This window comes from Pelobates fuscus, chromosome 10 (assembly GCF_036172605.1).
Source record: "Pelobates fuscus isolate aPelFus1 chromosome 10, aPelFus1.pri, whole genome shotgun sequence".
In the NCBI taxonomy this organism is placed as follows: domain Eukaryota; kingdom Metazoa; phylum Chordata; class Amphibia; order Anura; family Pelobatidae; genus Pelobates; species Pelobates fuscus.
Window position 1 is genome coordinate 140,665,433 of NC_086326.1, and position 20,472 is coordinate 140,685,904.

The window sequence follows — 20,472 nt, forward strand, 5'->3', positions numbered from 1 at the left end:
TCTAATCTGAAACCATGCATGCAGCTCAGGCTCTAATCTGAAACCATGCATGCAGCTCAGGCTCTAATCTGAAACCATGCATGCAGCTCAAGGACTAAATCTGAAACCATGCATGCAGCACATGGTCTAATCTGAAAACATGCATGCAGCACATGGTCCAATCTGAAACCATGCATGCAGCTCAGGCTCTAATCTGAAACCATGCATGCAGCACATGGTCTAATCTGAAACCATGCATGCAGCTCAGGCTCTAATCTGAAACCATGCATGCAGCACATGGTCTAATCTGAAACCATGCATGCAGCTCAGGTTCTAATCTGAAACCATGCATGCAGCTCAGGCTCTAATCTGAAACCATGCATGCAGCTCAGGCTCTAATCTGAAACCATGCATGCAGCTCAAGGACTAAATCTGAAACCATGCATGCAGCACATGGTCTAATCTGAAAACATGCATGCAGCACATGGTCCAATCTGAAACCATGCATGCAGCTCAGGCTCTAATCTGAAACCAAGCATGCAGCTCGGGGTCTAATCTGAAACCATGCATGCAGCTCAGGGTCTAATCTGAAACCATGCATGCAGCTCAGGCTCTAATCTGAAACCATGCATGCAGCTCGGGGTCTAATCTGAAACCATGCATGCAGCTCAGGGTCTAATCTGAAACCATGCATGCAGCTCAAGGACTAAATCTGAAACCATGCATGCAACATATGGTCTAATCTGAAACCATGCATGCAGCTCAGGCTCTAATCTGAAACCATGCATGCAGCACATGGTCTAATCTGAAACCATGCATGCAGCACAGGCTATAATCTAAAACCATGCATGCAGCTCAAGGACTAAATCTGAAACCATGCATGCAACATATGGTCTAATCTGAAACCATGCATGCAGCTCAGGGTCTAATCTGAAACCAAGCATGCAGCTCAGGCTCTAATCTGAAACCATGCATGCAGCTCAGGCTCTAATCTGAAACCATGCATGCAGCTCAAGGACTAAATCTGAAACCATGCATGCAGCACATGGTCTAATCTGAAAACATGCATGCAGCTCAGGCTCTAATCTGAAACCATGCATGCAGCTCAGGCTCTAATCTGAAACCATGCATGCAGCTCAAGGACTAAATCTGAAACAATGCATGTAGCATAGGGTCTAATCTGAAACCAGGCATGTAGCTCAGGATATAAAACTAAACCCATGCATGCATCACAGGGCATAAATCTGAAACCATGCATGCAGCTCACGGTCTAAATCTGAAACCAGGCATGCAACTCAGGGTCTAATCTGAAACCAGGCATGCAGCACAGGGTCTAATCTGAAACCATGCATGCAGCACAGGGTCTAATCTGAAACCAGGCATGCAGCTCAGGGTCTAATCTGAAACCAGGCATGCAGCACAGGGTCTAATCTGAAACCATGCATGCAGCCCAAGGTCTAATCTGAAACCAGGCATGCAGCACAGGGTCTAATCTGAAAGCATGCATGCAGCTCAGGGTCTAATCTGAAAGCATGCATGCAGCTCAGGGTCTAAATAAGAAACCACACAGAATGCAAAACCAACCCCCAAAACGTGTACATCAATTCTAAAAAAAAAATATTAAAATAAAGTGTATTTACACTGGAAACAGAGATGGGTCTGTTAGTTAATGAAGACCAGGAAAAAGCAGAAATTTTAAATAACTACTTTTCTTCAGTATATATTAATGAGGCAAGAGATATGCAAATGATTGCTGCAAAAAACTTGCAGATAACTTGTGATTGGATGACTCGAAACAAGGTGCTACAGCAGTTAAAGAAAATGAATGTAAATAAAGTTCTGGGGCCTGCCGGTATTCACCCACGAGTACTTAAGGAGCAAAGTGGAGAAATAAGTGAACCTCTGTATTTAATCTTTCAAGATTCTTTTGTTTCAGGTATTGTACCGGAGGTTTGGAGGAAGGCAGATGTCGTTCCTATATTTAAAAAGGGTTCAAAATCCTTGCCTGGAAATTATAGACCTGTGAGCTTAACATCTGTGACTGGAAAATATTTGAAGGGCTGTTAAGGGATAATATTCAGGAATTCATTGGGAAGAACTTTGTTATTAGCAATAATCAGCATGGTTTTATGAAACATAGGTCATGCCAAACTAACCTGATTGCATTCTACGAAGAAGTAAGTAGAAGTGTAGATCAGGGTGTTGCAGTGGATGTGATCTACTTGGATTTTGCCAAGGCATTTGATACAGTTCCACGCAATAGGTTAGTCTTCAAACTAAAAGAAAGTGGTCTAGATCAGTGCTCCCCAACCTTTTTATCGCCGCGGACCGGTAAACGTTTGATAATTTTTCCGTGGCCCGCTTGTTTTGATTTAATAAGACAAAAAAAAAACAAACAGTCACATATATTAAAAAAAACACACAGGCACATACATAGTCAGAAAATCACAAACACAGTCACATAAAGACATAGACTCAAAATTGTGTGTATGTGTGTGTGAGCGGTGCAGTGTGTGTGTGAGAGTTGCAGTGTGTGTGTGGGGGGCAGTGTTTGTGGGGCAGTGTGTGTAGTGTGTGTATGGGGGAAATGTTTGTGGGGCAGTGTGTGTATGGGGGCAGTGTTTGTGGGGCAGTGTGTGTAGTGTGTGTATGGGGCAGTGTGTGTATGGGGCAGTGTGTGTATGGGGCAGTGTGTGTATGGGGGCAGTGTGTGTATGGGGGCAGTGTGTGTATGGGGCAGTGTGTGTAGTGTGTGTATGGGGCAGTGTGTGTATGGGGCAATGTGTGTATGGGGCAATGTGTGTATGGGGCAATGTGTGTAGTGTGTTTATGGGGCAGTGTTTGTGGGGCAGTGTGTGCAGTCTGTGTATGGGGCAGTGTTTGTGGGGCAGTGTTTGTAGTGTGTGTATGGGGCAATGTGTGTAGTGTGTGTATGGGGCAGTGTTTGTGGGGCAGTGTGTGTATGGGGACAGTGTTTGTGGGGCAGTGTGTGTAGTGTGTGTATGGGGCAATGTGTGTAGTGTGTGTATGGGGCAGTGTGTGTAGTGTGTGCATGGGGGCAGTGTTTGTGGGGCAATGTGTGTAGTGTGTATGGGGCAGTGTTTGTGGGGCAATGTGTGTAGTGTGTGTATGGGGCAGTGTGTGTAGTGTGTGCATGGGGGCAGTGTGTGCATGGGGGCAGTGTTTGTGGGGCAATGTGTGTAGTGTGTGCATGGGGCAGTGTTTGTAGTGTGTATGGGGCAGTGTGTGTAGTGTGTGTGTGGGGGCAGTGTGTGTAGTGTGTGTATGGGGCAGTGTGTGTAGTGTGTGTATGGGGCAGTGTGTGTATGGGGCAATGTGTGTAGTGTGTTTGTGGGGCAGTGTTTGTGGGGCAGTGTGTGTAGTGTGTGTATGGGGCAGTGTGTATGGGGGGTAAGGAGGCTTTTTTAAAATTTATTTAATTAAAATTAATATATTCATGTCCCCCCTCCCTTCTTACCTTTACTGGGAGGAGGGGGGACATTTCTTAGTCCCTGGTGGTCCGGTGGGGATTCCCTGGTGGTGAGGTGAACTCTAGCCCAGTTACAGGGCTAGAGTTCACTCTCGCGAGATTTGGAGCGTTGCCGTGGTTACCGCGGCAACGCTCCAAATCTCGCGAGAGGAGGACCCGGAGGAGCTGCAGGTAAGAGCTCCCGGGTCCTCTCTCACTCCCTCCCCTGCCGGCTGTCAGCAATGTGCCTGCAGACCGGGGAGGCACATTGCTGGGCTGGCACTTGGGCAATGCCAGCCCTGCATTAGCCGGCAGGCTCGCACACCCCACACCCCTGGGCGGCCCGGTACCGTTTGATCCACGGACCGGTACCGGTCCGCGGCCCGGGGGTTGGGGAACACTGGTCTAGATGAATTTTCTTGTTCTTGGGTAGAACATTGGCTTAAGGATAGAGTACAAAGAGTTGTCATTAATGGTAAATTTTCAAGCTGGACAAAAGTGGTAAGTGGTGTCCCTCAGGGTTCTGTTTTAGGACCGCTTCTATTTAACATATTTATAAATGATCTTGCAATAGGCATTGAAAGCCATGTTTTAGTGTTTGCAGTTGACACAAATCTTTGTAAAGTAATAAAATGTGAGCAGGATATTGCTTTGCTGCAGAGGAATTTGGATAGATTGGGGGACTGGGCACTAAAATGGCAGATACAATTTAATGTAGAGAAATGCAAAGTTATGAACTGCGGGGTCAAGAATGCACAAGCAACATACACCCTAAATGGTAGTGAATTATTGATAACTACACACGAGAAGGATTTGGGAATTGTTATAGACAACAAATTAGGCAGCAATATGCAATGTCAGTCTGCAGTTGCTAAGGCCAGTAAGGTTTTGTCATGTATAAATAGGGGCATAAATTCTCAGGATGAAAATATAATTTTGCCTCTTTATAAATCGCTGCTAAGACCAAACCTTGAATATGCTGTGCAATTTTGGGCACCTTCTAAAAAAGGGTATCATGGCACTAGAAAAAGGTGTAAGAAATTATGACCCTCTTACAAGGATATTCGTTTAGGGAATGTGTGAGAAATAAGACACAAACACAAGTGTATAATAAAATGTATTGTGAATATTAATTTAAGATACTGTTACAAATTTTAGGAGGATATAAGGGCAATACTTAAACATTTAACTGAAGATCTTCCCCTTGCGCCTTCATCTTTGGTAGTCTGGGACAGTCTTTCTCAGTTCACCATGGCACCACTGCTTGCTGTGCTGTCTTCTCCAAAAGAGAAAGAGAGGAGTCCAACCTCCTTGGCTGTTGTTCTTTTAAAGACTGATGCTTACAGTCATTAACTACAAGTCCCAGAATCCCTTTTCCCTCACAAAAGTGGTTTATCCCGCCCCCTTTTTCTAGAGAGTTCTGTCTTTACACAAGTCTTTATCTTTGATCTACTCCAGCTATGCTGTAACAATGTGTAAGATGTGACCAGTTAGGGTGGGTTTCTGGGTAGATTGGACAGGATGCCTTGGGAAAACACACACTTCCATGGTTACACCTAGATGTTCTCTACTCTGATCTTCTGATAACATGCATGGAAAACTGGTTGGCAGGAGAACTGCTGGAGGGATGTAAGCTTTTGTTTTAGCTGGGCGTTGTAAAATGCAACTGAAAGCTTTGATTCTTATCACACTGTTGTGAAACCAGTCACATAAACAGAAAGTTATATACAATATTGCAGTTTTGCATATCAATTTCTTACAAAAGGAATAGGTTTTTTACAGTAAGAATTATAAGGATGTGGAATTCTCTGCCTGAAGAGGTGGTTTTATCAGAGTCCATACAGATGTTTAAACTCCTTAGTGACCAGAACGCTTTTCAATTTTCTTACCATTTGGGACCAGGGCTGGTTTTACGAAAAACACCCATGATAAATAGTACTGGTTCTCAGTGGGATCTCCAGTCTCTACTGGAATACCTCAATTTCGCGATGTGTATCATTCCACGAGGGAGATCCTTCATCTCCAGGCTACTCTGCCTCCTACCCGGCGTGCCTGATGATGGCACCATAGTCCTTAACCTGCCAGCCGTAGCCAATTTAATTATGTGGAAGCACTTCCTAGCAGAATGGAACGGCATCTCCATGTTCATTCCCCCACTGACCAAGCACTCTCCTGTTATTTGGACTGATGCAGCAGCCCACTCAGGGATTGCTGCAATTTTTGGTAACCATTGGTTCAGGGATGTATGGCCTCAATAGGCACTTGCCTTGCCGGCCTTCAGGGAAACTTTAGCCCTTTTCGAGATCTATTCTATTGTAGCAGCAGCACATACTTGGGGTCATCCGTGAGCCGGCAAGGCAGTCAAGTGTTTCTCAGACAATTTGGCGGCTTGCGATATCATTAACAAAGGGCGCTCTTCCTCCTTAACCATTATGCGGTTAATATGGAGATTGACATGGCTGGCCACCAAACTACAATTCTTTCTAGTTTGTGAACACATTCCGGCAGCTGACGCGTTGTCCCGATCAAACTTTAAGGCTTTCTACAAGGTGCACCCCTTCGCCAACCAGCTCCCATCCAAAATACCGACCTTTCCAGAGTTAACTATGGATTAACAAGATTACTGACCCACGCACGGTCACTCTCATCAAACGCATATCACTATTAAATTACAGCTTACAGGTATACAGCACCACGTCCTCACAACCTTTCCTTTCCTTAAAGGTATCAACAATAGATCGACCTCCAACTAACAAAAGGTTACCCTTAGGCCGTACCATATTCAGGTACAGGTCAGAACTATTGGATACAACCCCTTTAATATCCAGACTAATTCGGTCATCTAGTAGCCATTTACATTGCACTCTACGGCCTCCTTAGACCCCGAGAGTTCACGGTGGTCCCTGTTTTTTCAGGCACTGCACAAGCCGGCTATTCCGGCCATGTGATCGCGAGGACCCCGCGATCACATGGCACGTGAGGGCCGCATCGGGCAGTGGGGGTCTGTCTGAACTCCCAGGCAGACCCCAGGATCGCGATCGCCGGCGGGGGATCACCAGCGATCAGGTAAGTGGCAATTTACTATCAGACGTGTCGTTAACGACCATTTTTTGTGTCAGGAAGGGGTTGAAGAGTCACTCCAACCACCATGACCACTTCTGCTATTTGATGTGGTCATGATAGTAGGAGCCTAGATGTGCATGTTTCACATGCAGATATTTTCAACTGTGTGCAAGCGGCTAGCTCCAGGTTGCTTAATGTTAATTCTGTGCATATTTTACATCTGTTCTCAGTGCGCACTTCAAGCTGCCGACAAACAATGTGCTTCTCCCTTGCCGGCTCTGCTGCAAGTGGAAGCCTGTGTCTCCCACCCCACGCTTTTCAGAGAAAAGGTATTGTTTACATTGCTGCCTAGTAACACCTCTAGTGAGTCACTCAGACAGCCACTAGAGGTGCTTCCTCGGTTATTGCTGCACAGTGTGCATCACCTACATTTAATATCTCCACGCTCTGCATGGAGACACTGAATGCTCCCTATAGAGATGCATTGATTCCAAGCATCTCAATGAGATGATGCTAATTGGCTCAGCCCAGGGTTTTGCCACGCATGTGCAATAGCCTCCCAATGCTTTCCTATAGAACAGCACGGTGAGGGAGAAATGGAAAGTTTAATCACCTTATTTCTCCACAGAGAGGAGGACTGGTGACCCTAAAAGAAAGTCCAACACTATAGTATTAGAAAAACATATTTGTAGAATTCCTTTTAATAATGATTGGCATAAAAAAAAGAAATATGAAATTCTTGCTTAACTCTGACCGTAACTCCAGTTTGGCATCTTCCACACCACTCAACTCTCAACGTATATGACTCTTGTCAACAGCGCACATCTAGCACCTCTCTGCATTAAACAGACAGAATCATGAGGAATTCATGCATGTATATTAAAATGAAAGCTTTTTATTAGTGATGTCCCGAACAGTTCGCCGGGAACCGTTCGCTTGCGAACATAGCGTGTTCGCGGTCGCGAACACGCACGATGTTCAGTCCGCCCCCTATTCGGTCCGCCCCCTATTTGTCATGGTGGTGGGAGGGTCTGGGAGGGAGGGTCTGCTGCTGATTGGCTGGAATGTGTATGCTGACTGTGAGGTACAGGGTAAAAATTTACTCAATGATGACGAATAGGGGGCGGACCGAACATCGCGCGTGTTCGCGAACACGCTATGTTCGCCAGCGAACGGTTCCCGGCGAACTGTTCGGGACATCACTACTTTTTATTAATAGATTGTTTTTATTTTATTTTCAGTATCACTGAATTACTCAGCACATAATGATATTTGATTTAATGATAAAGCATTTCCAAGACCTAGAATGTTACAAATGTTTGCCCTTTTCGTGAATCTTCTGATGCTTATTAACATATGACCGGTGACTAAAACATTTCCCACATTCGGGACAAGAGAATGGTCTCTCTGATGTGTGGCTCCTCAGATGAGAAAGAAGATTTGATTTAGTGGTAAAACATTCCCCACATTCTGAACATTTTAATTGTCTTTCTCCCGTGTGCAACTTCTGATGGGCCGCAAGGTTTGATTTACTGACAAATGTTTTACCACATTGGTTACATGAAAAGGGTTTGTCAACAGTGTGGGTCCTCTGGTGTGTTGTAAGACCAACAGATTCTGCAAAACGTTTCCCACATACAGGACACGAGAATGGTTTATCTGTTGTGTGAATCTTTTGATGTTTTACAAGATATGACCTGTAGGGAAAACATCTACCACACTCAAGACATGAGAATGGGTTCTCTCCTGTGTGAATCTTCTGATGTGTGAGTAGGTTGGATTTGTCAGTAAAACATTTCCCACATTCAAAACATGAAAATGGCTTCTCTCCCGTGTGACTCCTCTGATGCACAACAAGAATCGATCTGCGAGTGTAACATTTGCCACATTCAGGACATGCCAATAGCTTTTTCCGGTGACCTTTTGCGAGTTTCACGGGGTCTGAATCAGTAGCATGGGATTCTGGACGTTCAGGGCAGCTGTATATTCCATCCGTGGTATTATTCCTTTTGCCAAATGTACTAGCTGATAGTATATTATAGTTTTTAATACTTTCTTTATGCTGTTCTATTGACAAGCTGTTACATACTCTGAGCATATCACTACTATCATTCCTACATTCTTCATTTAGCATGTATTCTGCTCGTTTGTGATGTGAAGTAATATAAAAGTAAGTGTCAGTGGGATGTCCTTCTTCCTTAATCTGAGTAGATGAATAGTCTGTCTCTGTATGTTCAGCAGGTGCATAGATTTCAGTGTCTGTAATATTTTCATCTTCGCCTGATGTGGATTCCTCCTTGATATTAACATAGGTATAGTCTGTGGGTGTGAGATTGTCTTCTTCACATGAAGCTGGTTCTTCCTTAATATACGTGGTTATGTATTCTGCGGGTGAATGCATGTTTGGGTCTGTGATATTTTCTTCTTCACATAAGTTTGTCTTGTTCTTATAATAAGTGGATGTATATTCTGCTTGTTTGTGTTCTGTGGGTATGTAAGTGTCAGTGCTTGTGAGGTTTCCTTTTTCATTTGAGGCTAGCTCATTCTTAATGCGGGCAGATGTATATTCTGTCTGTTTAAGTTCTGTGGGTGTATGAACGTCAGTATCTTTGACGTGTCCTTCTTTACATAGAGCCAATTTGATCTCAATCTGAGAAGCATGCTTTGTCTGTGCATTGCATTTTATGGGATTTTTATCTTTATTTCCAGAACCAGATGAAGAAAATGTTGTATAGAATCCTTTGTGGGTGTTTCTTCCAAAATGTCCATCTACTGGAAACAAAAATCTGTGATTAGTGATTTACACCAGCAAGAAAACATTTTTTTCGCAGACCAAGACTTTCTGTGGGTTTGTAGAAGTACGGGGTCCATGTAAATATATTCAATTTATCTCTGTTCTTGTATCCTGTTCCTTTAATTTAAATGTCAATGCAGTGAACAGCATAATGGTAGTGTACCGAGTAATAGCTCTCATAGCTGCCATGTGTACCCTATAGTACAATCGTGAGTATATAGTATATCGTGACTAAGAAGTGCTGGGGTTCCCCTTGTTTTATATATATATATATATATATTATATATTTATTTGCTCCAGCACAGAAAACATGTGAGGCATTTTGATGGGCTGTATCTGTTGTCAATTTTCACTGCCATTCAGTACGTGTGCATAGTTGTTTTATGGAACAATAAAGTTGTTGAATCTCAAACAGGCAATGTTGTGATACGATTTCTTGACAAACACAACTTTCTTCCCCGTGATTCCTTTACATTAGAAATGTGTGTGGTGCTATCAACTGCACACACTAATGTAGGAGTGAGTGTACTGTCTGCAGAATTATTTATTATCGGCTTATAGTGCAGGGATAGGCAACCTTCAGATGGTTTGGACTATACCTACCATGATGCCAGCATTATGACTGTAAGAGCCTTGTGAGAGATGTAGTCCACAACATGTGGAGTGCCAAAGGTGGCCTACCCCTGTTATAGTGCATGCCAGCAGTTCTTTTACGGATCGGATCAACCAAAGAATTCTAAACAAATGTGTAAACCTAGAGATTATTGTGTTACTTAGTAACTCAACTAATGATACCATGTATGTATACAGGGGATGAAGAAATTGGAAACATCTACATGAATCACTCTACCGTGATGTGAGTCTACCACACCGACCACGTTGTGTTGGTAGCGAACAATTCCCTCCTTCCTAATGGAGGTTAAAACAGAGGCAACTAGTTTCTCCAAAATATTCTATCATTCTCAAAAGGATTGAGGTCCATTGATTGAGATTCATGGACTTGTTCTCAGACAGATAAATGAAAGAATATTTGTTTTTTTTAGAAGATTTATATGTATGATTTATTGATATGTCTCCCAGTTTATCACATGAACGTTCTAACCCATAACATCGGATTATATTTACGTAGTGTCAAAGGGAAAACAAGATTCATTTTTGTTAAAAAGAAGTTTTTTCTAATTTTCTATTTCTATTTCTATTTAAGACATGGCAATGTTCATACCTAGTGCTTTCAAAGGGTTCATAGATTTTATGGTTTCCATTTGTGCTGTGTCAGAAAATATTGTTCATAGAGCTGGAAGCGGAACAATCTCTATGCTCTAAATATTTTTTTCTGGAAAATGTTTGAGTTTAGAAATGTACGACACTATAATGTAATGGTGAAATAGAGAACATTTCATCTGAATTCGGCATTTCAGGATCAAGCGTCTCATATAAACTAAACACTGTCTTGCTCTAATTATGAAGGGTTCCTCATACATTGTCGTTTTTGTTCAAGGACTTTAGAGATATTGTAAATGATCCATATTTTAACTGCCGTTTGAACTTTTTTGAAAGTGTATATAGTATAAGGACTTCACTTATTTCATTCTTTGTTATAAGCAGTTTTTACATTTCTGACCAAACTTCTTTTTTTTTTGGAACCATAACCACTACAATCTGGTCTAGTAGTTATGGTTCTGAGAGTTCCCCTTTAAGCTTGTCCTTACCCCGTGTCCTGATGGGCTGGTTTTTCTCTTTCATTATGTCCTTGTAACAATCTTTAGGTTCTTCTAAATACTCCCAGTCCTACATAAAAAATAGACAGTGACATCATTAAAACTTACATTTATATCGGATACAGCTATCATCCACACACAACCATTGGTTTTACTGTATAATAATCCATACCCAGAGGCCTCACCTCTCCAGTCAGCAGCTGGATGATCTTATTGGTCAGTTCCAGGATCTTCTTGTCATTATTTCTCTCATGTGTCAATGAGTGAAGTGATGGCAAAGTGCTGGAGCTCTGGACCTTGTAGGGTCCTCCTGAAACACAGGGGCTGCTGCTGTGTCTGACACGCTCACCAGGCCTCTTCACAATGACATATTCCTGTTTATAGAGAAAAACATGAATATATAATTTTGTGTACAAAGATATGAACTATGTGATTATTCCAATGGATTCCTCTGATGTACAGAATTCTGCCCATTCCTTTTTAGGTCTCCAACTTACATTTAGGTCATCCTAAAAAACAAAAGCAATTTGCCCAACTCGTATTTCCTCTTCAATCTCTATATTTTCAAACACATATCCTGACTTTCGACTCTCTGAATTCTACAATATGCTTTCTTTGTGTGACAATGCAAATTTATTGACTTAAAGGGATCCTATAGTGCCTGGAAAATAAACCCGTGTACTGGCACTTTAGGCTCCTAGAGTGCCCCCCTCCCTCCCTCCCTTAAAACCCCTTCAGACACTTACCTGAATGCAGCACTGATGTCCCTCGGCTCTGGGTCAGGCGCCGCCCTGCGCCGCCTGCGCATTACACCTCCCCATAGGAAAGCATTATTCAATGCTTTCCTAAGAGCTAAATCGGACGCTGGAGGTCCGTGAGGATGTCCAGCGTCAGATAACCGACCAAAGGTCGGTTTGGATTCTGGAAGCCCTCTAGTGCAGTTTTACATTGCAGCACTAAGTGCAAAAGGGTGACAGCACCCAGACTACTTCAATTAGCGGAAGTGGTCTGGGTGCCTACAGTGTCCCTTTAACTCCAAATGGAAAAAATGGGGCAATAATTTGCCATCTTGTGAGTGTGGCTGAGTTGGAGAATTTGTATTTAGATCAGCTATTTTTGCTTCTGCTTTTCCATTCGGATCCTCATGGACAACCAACAGTCCTACAGGATTTATGTATTTCCCTTTTTTATTCAAATGGAGATACTGACAAAACCTGGGCTGTTGGTGGCCCATGATTTGGGTTTGGGACCAATGCAATAGACCACCACATTGCCAGGGCAGGAGCATCCAAACTGTTTATAACTTGAACAATCTATAGATTATGCTGTTGATTTTTAGGCATAACTGACAGAACATGTGGTGTGATCTGCACATAATTACAATATCATAAATTAAACTAACCAGTTTTCAGTTTGGTGTAGATACCTGTTAGTCAAACAATTTAAACAACTGTTGTAGCACATTTTGCATTTGCTGGGTCTCACACTAAAATTAAGGTCCACTATATTTATGTCTCCATATGTAATGTAACACCCTATGAAAATGTGTCTACAATCATATACTGCATGTACTACACATTCTCTCAATGTCATGTAATGCCTATTAGAGCTATATACATAGATCTTACAAGATTGAGCTTTCCATTTCTGTCCTTATGCCCAGTTTGATGATCCCAAACATTGTTTATCAGGGTTGCGGTCAATCCTTGGGGCCAATGCCAGAATCCCTCACCTCTCCGGTCAGCAGGTAGATGATCTCCAGGGTGAGATTCAGAATCCTCTCAGTCATCTTATTCCTGTCCTTATTCATTATAAATTAATCGGAGTCGGACTTATTTTCTGAGAATGGTTGTGGCCCTGGTGATTGTAATCAGAAATTAGAAAATGACCATTGATTTTATGGTAATGTAAGTATAAAATGGAGACATGATAGCTTTAATAGACCCCAGGTCCTGTTAGTTTAACACTGCAGTAAATGGGAGAGATGTACAGGGCTGTGGGTAATTTCTGTCAATGTTGCAGGTAGTGTGGGTAATTTCTGTTAGTGTCAGTTGCATTCAAATGGGCAGATCTGAGCATTATCTGATATTACTATCAGGTATTCGAATGAATAATATTACAAACTTAGTTAACATTTATATTAAAAACAGAGCAACAGAAATACCAGAGCAGGAAGGGAAAATTGCACAATACAAATTATACATGGCTCCATGCACCAGAATAATGGCTCTACAAAACAGTACACGACATATAACTTACTATTTACTTGTCCCAAACAATAAAAAAAATTATCATACATTTCCTAAAGCACAGCTGGTTTTAGCACGTAATGCAAACACGGTCAGTCTCTGACCAAGACATACTTGGGGTTGAAATGTTGCCTTGTATGCTTTTGGAAATGTGAATACGGGGATGCATTGAAATTCAGGTGTGAGTCTACTTATCAACTTTACATTCCCCTCCCCACCCCCACTGCACCTCATTACACTCTCCACCACAACAACCTCATTACAGTGCCCCCTTAATCAGAACAGCATTGCAACTCATTACAGTGCCCCCCCAAATCAAGACAGCACTGCACCTCATTACAGTGCCCCCCCAAATCAAGACAGCACTGCACCTCATTACAGTGCCCCCCCAACCAGGACAGCATTGCACCTTATTACAGTGCCCCCCAACTAGGACAGCACTGCACCTCATTACAGTGCCCCCCCCGCAACTTGGACAGCACTGCACCTTATTTGCCCCTAAGCCAGGACAGCATTGCACCTCATTACAGTGCCCCTAAACCAGGACAGCATTGCACCTCATTACAGTGCCCCTAAACCAGGACAGCATTGCACCTCATTACAGTGCCCCCCCAGGTAGGACAGCACTGCACCTCATTACAGTGCCCTCCCCCCCCCCCCAGGTAGGACAGCATTGCACCTCATTACAGTGCCCCTAAACCAGGACAGCATTGCACCTCATTACAGTGCCCCCCCAGGTAGGACAGCACTGCACCTCATTACAGTGCCCCCCAACTAGGACAGCACTGCACCTCATTACTCTGCCCCCCGACAAGGACAGCACTGCACCTCGTTACAGTGCCCCCACAACGAGGACAGCACTGCACCTCATTATAGTGCCCCCCAACTAGGACAGCACTGCACCTCATTACAGTGCCCCCCAACTAGGACAGCACTGCACCTCATTACAGCCCCCCCCCCAAGTAGGACAGCACTGCACCTCATTACACTGCCCCCCAACAAGGACAGCACTGCACCTCATTACAGTGCCCCCCAACTAGGACAACACTGCACCTCATTACACTGCCCCCAAACTAGGACAGCACTGCACCTCATTACAGTGCCCCACAACTAGGACAGCACTGCACCTCATTACAGTGCCCCCCAACTAGGACAGCAGCGCACCTCATTACAGTGCCCCCCAAGTAGGACAGCACTGCACCTCACTACACTGTCCCCCAACTAGGACAGGACTGTACCTCATTACAGTGCCCCCAAACTAGGACAGCACTGCACCTCATTATAGTGCCCCCCAACCAGGACAGCATTGCACCTCATTATAGTGCACCCCAACTAGGACAGCATTGCACCTCATTATAGTGCACCCAAACTAGGACAGCATTGCACCTCATTATAGTGCACCCCAACTAGGACAGCACTCCAATACATTCCCTCCACTATGAGGACAGCTTAATATTGTAATACCTCTTTTTAAAGGCAGCATCTCATCACCTGCCTCCATGGACAGCATGTTACTTTCCCATCTCCATGACAGCACAGCAACTCATCACCTGCCCCAAGGACAGACCTTCCCTGTATCCTCCTGCCCCAAATCATTCCTTACTGTCCCTCTCTCACAGCTCAGCAGGTTGTTTCCCCTCCTCCCATTTTAGAGCAGCCAGGCTAGGTGTACCCCTACCCCATGTGATGAGATGACATACCTGTCAGTCCTGGTAATGTCTGTGAGATCTATGGGGATAGAAAGCTGTGTGAAGGTGTCAGTCACTTCCCATCCTACTGTCACACAGCCATCACCGGCTTCCAGGGCTACTAGTCCTACTTGTGGCAACAATAGGAGGTTTGCCCTAAACCATAATGGCTGCCGAGCACTTCCCTTTTCCGGTTTGTATAAACACTTCCTCATCTCTATGGTAAATCTCTCTGTGCCCTGGTTGTAGTTCAGAGCGCTGCTATAGTGACGTCACAGAGGAGCCAGGGCTGCCAGGGTGGGAGCAGGAGTAGTGGAGACAGGGCTGAGAGACTGGCAGGGGGGCAATGTGGTTAACCTCCTATTCACCCAGTTGCTTACTCAGCTTGGCATCTTGTTCATCCAGCCCCTTTTACATGAACATTATTATTTACTAAACAACAAAATGAAAGGTTTAAAAATGTTGAATCTTTGGAAACAGATAATTAAATACAGTGCCAAGCCTGGCACAGTCAAGCTATCATGGATCAACCAAACTTGGGTTGTTTTCTAATTAGTGGGTCCCCAGCTATAGGAGAAAGTGCAGTCTGGCCTGAGCTCAATGACATTGATCATAAAGTATATCACAAGGCCGGTATCATTTGGCTCAGACCAGAACTGACTTTTTCCTTCAGAGGAATGTCCAGTTATTAGTAGACAAATCTAGTTTTCACATAGGACAAACTTGATTACTTATTTAGAATTTCCAATTCAAATGCATGGTGTCAGGGTGCCACATTTTCTGATTAATATAATCTGGCTCAAGCTTGAGTGAACTTTTTAAAACTTTTCAGATAGTTGTCCAGTATATAATCACGTTTGTGAAAAAGAAACCAACCTGAATATGAATAACACTATACGGAGGGTTATTTCCCAGTAAACTACTGATCACTTTTTACATTTTTCTATAAGTACCGGTATAATGTAAGGTACATGTATCATAGATGCCAACAGTTTCAAATTTGCTGGGACAGTCCAGAGGTACTGTCCCAACCTATTTAGGTCCCTAGGACCTGTCATGCATATTGAAATCTGCCAGCAGATTGCAAAATGCAGGAGGGAACTGGGCATAAGGGCCGACCACAGAGCGATTAAGCATGGTCTGCTGTCATATGGCCATGCCCCTTTGCATGCTTGTTGGGCATGCCCTTTTGGTAGGTGAGCCATAAGACCTCTCTACTGAAATATATTAGCCACAATAATAAGGTGATCACTTGGTGTCATGGTAGGCAGTGGTGATCCCCCAATATGATTTGTGGTACTGATGGGATTCGGGCAATATTAAAAAAAAACATCTAGTGGATCTATTATTTAAATAAAGGGTATCAAGGCCTTATATTTGCCAGACTATCTGTAACACAACAGCATAAAAATACAATTTACCTACCATGATTATGAAAAACCGGAATAAAAAAATAGATGTAAATGACAGCATTCAGTGCTTTATAGGAGGCAAATAATCTATACATCCATACAATAAAATCAACAAATACATAATGATCAGAACTCTTTCCCTCGCATTTAGTTTGTTCTTCTCACATGAAAGGTGTGCAAACTATCACTTTATTTCCATGCCTCAGAGAGAACAGTGAAATGGTTTGAATATCTGTGTTACTGGATTAATACTTATAGAGAGACTGAGGCTAGTTATAAGAATATTGTGTTCTGATGGACACAATAAAAGGCAGTCTGAGCACTATAACCACTAAATGCCTTATGGTATTAGAAGGTTATGGGCATCATTGCCTGGTTCTGAGTTTAACCATGTTCAAGCAGTATGACCAATAATTAGGTTTCCAGGGCACCTGCAGGACGCCCATGCTCGCTGGACTGTTAATGCCAACGTTCTACATCCACATTAGTTATATGCATTTATTAACAGAAGCTGCCTCCTCTTTCTTATTGATGCCCCTGTTGCCTTGTACTATGTTACCAGCAATAGCTATCCCACGCCCTCACTACTTGTCACATGATGTGAAAGGACTATATGGTTGTGGAATGGCGTAAGAGCTAATCTCCTGTTTAAAGATTAAAGGAACACTTAACAGAAACTGAAATGCTCTATGTGTCTGGAGCCAGGCATTTTTGTGTCAGTTTTTAAAAGTGCGGTTTTAATGTATTTTTCAATTTCAATTCCACTCTATGCAGAATACCTTACTGTACATGAGTGAAATCATATATACACCATACTACCAACATTGTATGCCCACCTCCTGGGATGGAGTGTAGCTATATGGATGTATCACTATGATAAAAGACCAGTCTAATATTATATACAAAGTATGAGGGGAGACCAACTAATTACAGCCTGTATGGTATCTTCTCCTCCATCAACCCTCCCTCTTCTACCTTGGCCAGGTGTGCCATGTAATATTGGCTGATACCCACCATCACTTGGCATAGGGCAGGGGAGAGAGCTTGTGACCTGTCCTTATTGATAGAGCTCATCATCTCACCAAACCCAGCTCAGCCTATCACTGCCAGCCAGCCAACCAGCCCTGCACAACAAATTACTGCCAGCCAGCCCAGCCTATTACTGCCAGCCATCCCTGCCTATTACTGCAAGCCAGCCCTGCCTATTACTGCCAGCCAGGTCAATTACTGCCAGCCAGCCAGCTCGGTGTTCTGTGAGATCACATCGGCACAACCAATTACTGCCAGCCAGCCCAGCCCAGCATATTACTGCCAGCCCAGGACACCCAATTACTGGCAGCCAGCACAGCACAGCCTATCACTACCAGCCAGCCCAGCCCAGCACTGCCAACCCAGCCCTCTCTATGCTGACTGAGCCTGAGCTGCTGTCCAGCACACATAATGAATACTCCCAGCATGCACTGCGGCCGCTCAGTGACCACCCAAACGGGCGCCGCGCGGCTCTGTGACGTCTGAGGCGGGGCTGTGGCTCTTGCCCTTAAATTGTGCCCGGCTTAATGCTTCATCCTCCCACCTGCACCTGCCGGTAATAAGATGGAGCTCGGGATACTGAGTGTCAGGACCCAGGGGGCTGGGGAATGGAGACAGAGCGAAACATGGAGCAACATGAATGGATAACAGACAGAATCCATGGGGAATCAATGAAATCAATGGAAAAAGAGAGTCAGAGATGGTGGGGGAATGAGGAGGGAGCCATGGTGTAGGTGGGGGAATGAGGAGGGAGCCATGGTGTAGGTGGGGGAATGAGGAGGGAGCCATGGTGTAGGTGGGGGAATGAGGCGGGGATCATGGTGTAGGTGGGGGAATGAGGAGGGGATCATGGTGTAGGTGGGGGAATGAGGAGGGAGCCATGGTGTAGGTGGGGGAATGAGGAGGGAGCCATGGTGTAGGTGGGGGAATGAGGAGGGAGCCATGGTGTAGGTGGGGGAATGAGGAGGGGATCATGGTGTAGGTGGGGGAATGAGGAGGGAGCCATGGTGTAGGTGGGGGAATGAGGAGGGAGCCATGGTGTAGGTGGGGGAATGAGGAGGGAATCATGGTGTAGGTGGGGGAATGAGGCGGGGATCATGGTGTAGGTGGGGGAATGAGGAGGGGATCATGGTGTAGGTGGGGGAATGAGGAGGGAGCCATGGTGTAGGTGAGGGATTGAGGAGGGAGCCATGGTGTAGGTGGGGGAATGAGGAGGGAGCCATGGTGTAGGTGGGGGAATGAGGAGGGGATCATGGTGTAGGTGGGGGAATGAGGAGGGAACCATGGTGTAGGTGGGGGAATGAGGAGGGGATCATGGTGTAGGTGGGGGAATGAGGAGGGAGCCATGGTGTAGGTGGGGGAATGAGGAGGGAACCATGGTGTAGGTGGGGGAATGAGGAGGGGATCATGGTGTAGGTGGGGGAATGAGGAGGGAGCCATGGTGTAGGTGGGGGAATGAGGAGGGGATCATGGTGTAGGTGGGGGAATGAGGAGGGAGCCATGGTGTAGGTGGGGGAATGAGGAGGGAATCATGGTGTAGGTGGGGGAATGAGGAGGGGATCATGGTGTAGGTGGGGGAATGAGGAGGGGATCATGGTGTAGGTGGGGGAATGAGGAGGGAGCCATGGTGTAGGTGAGGGATTGAGGAGGGAGCCATGGTGTAGGTGGGGGAATGAGGAGGGAGCCATGGTGTAGGTGGGGGAATGAGGAGGGAGCCATGGTGTAGGTGGGGGAATGAGGAGGGAGCCATGGTGTAGGTGGGGGAATGAGGAGGGAACCATGGTGTGCGTGAGGGAATGAGGAGGGAGCCATGGTGTAGGTGGGGGAATGAGGGGAGAACCATGGTGTGGGTGAAGGAATGAGGAGGGAACCATGGTGTGGGTGAGGGAATGAGGAGGGAGCCATGGTGTTGGTGGGGGAATGAGGAGATGACCATGGTGTGGGTGAAGGAATGAGGAGAGGACCATGGTGTGGGTGAAGGAATGAGGAGAGGACCATGGTGTGGGTGAAGGAATGAGGAGGGAACCATGGTGTAGGTGAGGGAATGATGAAAGCAGAGATAGGTGGTGTTGGGAGACATGGGTAGAAACGAGGGATGTTGAGGAATAAAGGGAGAGAAACAGGATTGCAGGGACTTGTGTATGAAAGAATGAATGAACTTTAGTAATATACTAATCATAAAAAGGACTGGTTTTATTTATTTACACAATAACCATTACACATGCATTCATACACACACTGAAGTAACGTGCAGTGTGTAAGAGCATATCGCAGAGTGCCATAGTAATATGAAAAATGTGTAATTGTAAGAGTTTGTTTCATTGCAACATGGTAACACAATTTGACACCCAGTGTCTTTGCTTGAGTTGGACACATGAAATGTCTATGGAGACTTGTGCAGGACGGCTCTGCAAAGGAGACAGTTTATATGACAAGTCAGGCATGAAATCCCAGTGAGGCACTCCCCAATCACTATTAGTTGATTGATCAGTTTGTCAATCAGTCCTCAAGACCGCAATCAGCTGCAGCATCTTCAGTCACCTCTAAATATGAATAATGTATTCTGTAACCCCAAGATTGGGAGCTTCAGTGCTCAAAGTCTCAACATGCTCTCTTGTTTAGTTGATTTCTAGATATAATTTATGCAGGACAGTTTACTCTGTGATTTAACATCGGAATATGATGCTAATTATTTCTCTTAGTTTCATAATCCATCCTTTTTTTGCTTTCATTTTTGCGTATCCTAGCTCAATAATCTTACTTTCTCAATGGCGAAATTACTAGAAGAACTTTTGTTAATCTTGCCATGTGCTTTTCCTCTCTCGTTCTTAATATATCCATACATATCCTATGGCTTTTTTTAAGAATCGATCATTCTTGTGATAGCCTACATCAAGCATGTCAAACTTGAAGGCTAACTCGGACCAAATATACACGGCTTACGTTTATGTGGGTCGCACAGAAAAACAAACAAAGAGTTCGACGTAGACCAACACAAACTTAAATTACTTGTATCATTCTCATGCAAACAGTATGTAATCCTGTAGGTACATTTATATAATTCGCTCAAA

The 20,472-nt window shown here is 44.4% G+C and overlaps 2 protein-coding genes across 3 annotated transcripts in view; both read right to left on the reverse strand.

Annotated features, from left to right (window-relative positions):
• The window catches only part of LOC134574527 (oocyte zinc finger protein XlCOF6-like), a 169,018-nt gene that overhangs the window by 39,063 nt on the left and 109,483 nt on the right, over positions 1–20,472 (reverse strand). The window lies entirely within an intron of this gene.
• LOC134574559 (oocyte zinc finger protein XlCOF7.1-like) lies at positions 7,740–15,001 on the reverse strand. 2 transcript variants are annotated; one of them, XM_063433682.1, is made up of 5 exons: positions 14,973–15,001; positions 12,756–12,880; positions 11,209–11,397; positions 11,015–11,093; positions 7,740–9,280 (listed from the first exon to the last, which is right to left on the reverse strand). In XM_063433682.1, the coding sequence occupies exons 2-5, from the start codon at positions 12,831–12,833 to the stop codon at positions 7,821–7,823; spliced, it is 1,806 nt and encodes a 601-aa protein (XP_063289752.1). In that variant the 5' UTR covers positions 12,834–12,880; positions 14,973–15,001; the 3' UTR covers positions 7,740–7,820. The 2 variants fall into 2 exon arrangements, with proteins under 2 accessions (XP_063289752.1, XP_063289751.1); XM_063433681.1 differs by having other exon boundaries at positions 7,740–9,283.

What these genes read in the sequence shown, in the direction of transcription:
- LOC134574559 (XM_063433681.1), bottom strand. Translation starts at nt 12,833, where the DNA reads ATGAATAAGGACAGGAATAAGATGACTGAGAGGATTCTGAATCTCACC. An exon ending in TCCAGCTGCTGACTGGAGAG is followed by an intron (nt 11,094 to 11,208) that starts GTGAGGCCTCTG and finishes TTTTTTATGTAG; the next exon opens with GACTGGGAGTATTTAGAAGA. An exon ending in CCAGCCCATCAGGACACGGG is followed by an intron (nt 9,284 to 11,014) that starts GTAAGGACAAGC and finishes TTTTGTTTCCAG; the next exon opens with TAGATGGACATTTTGGAAGA.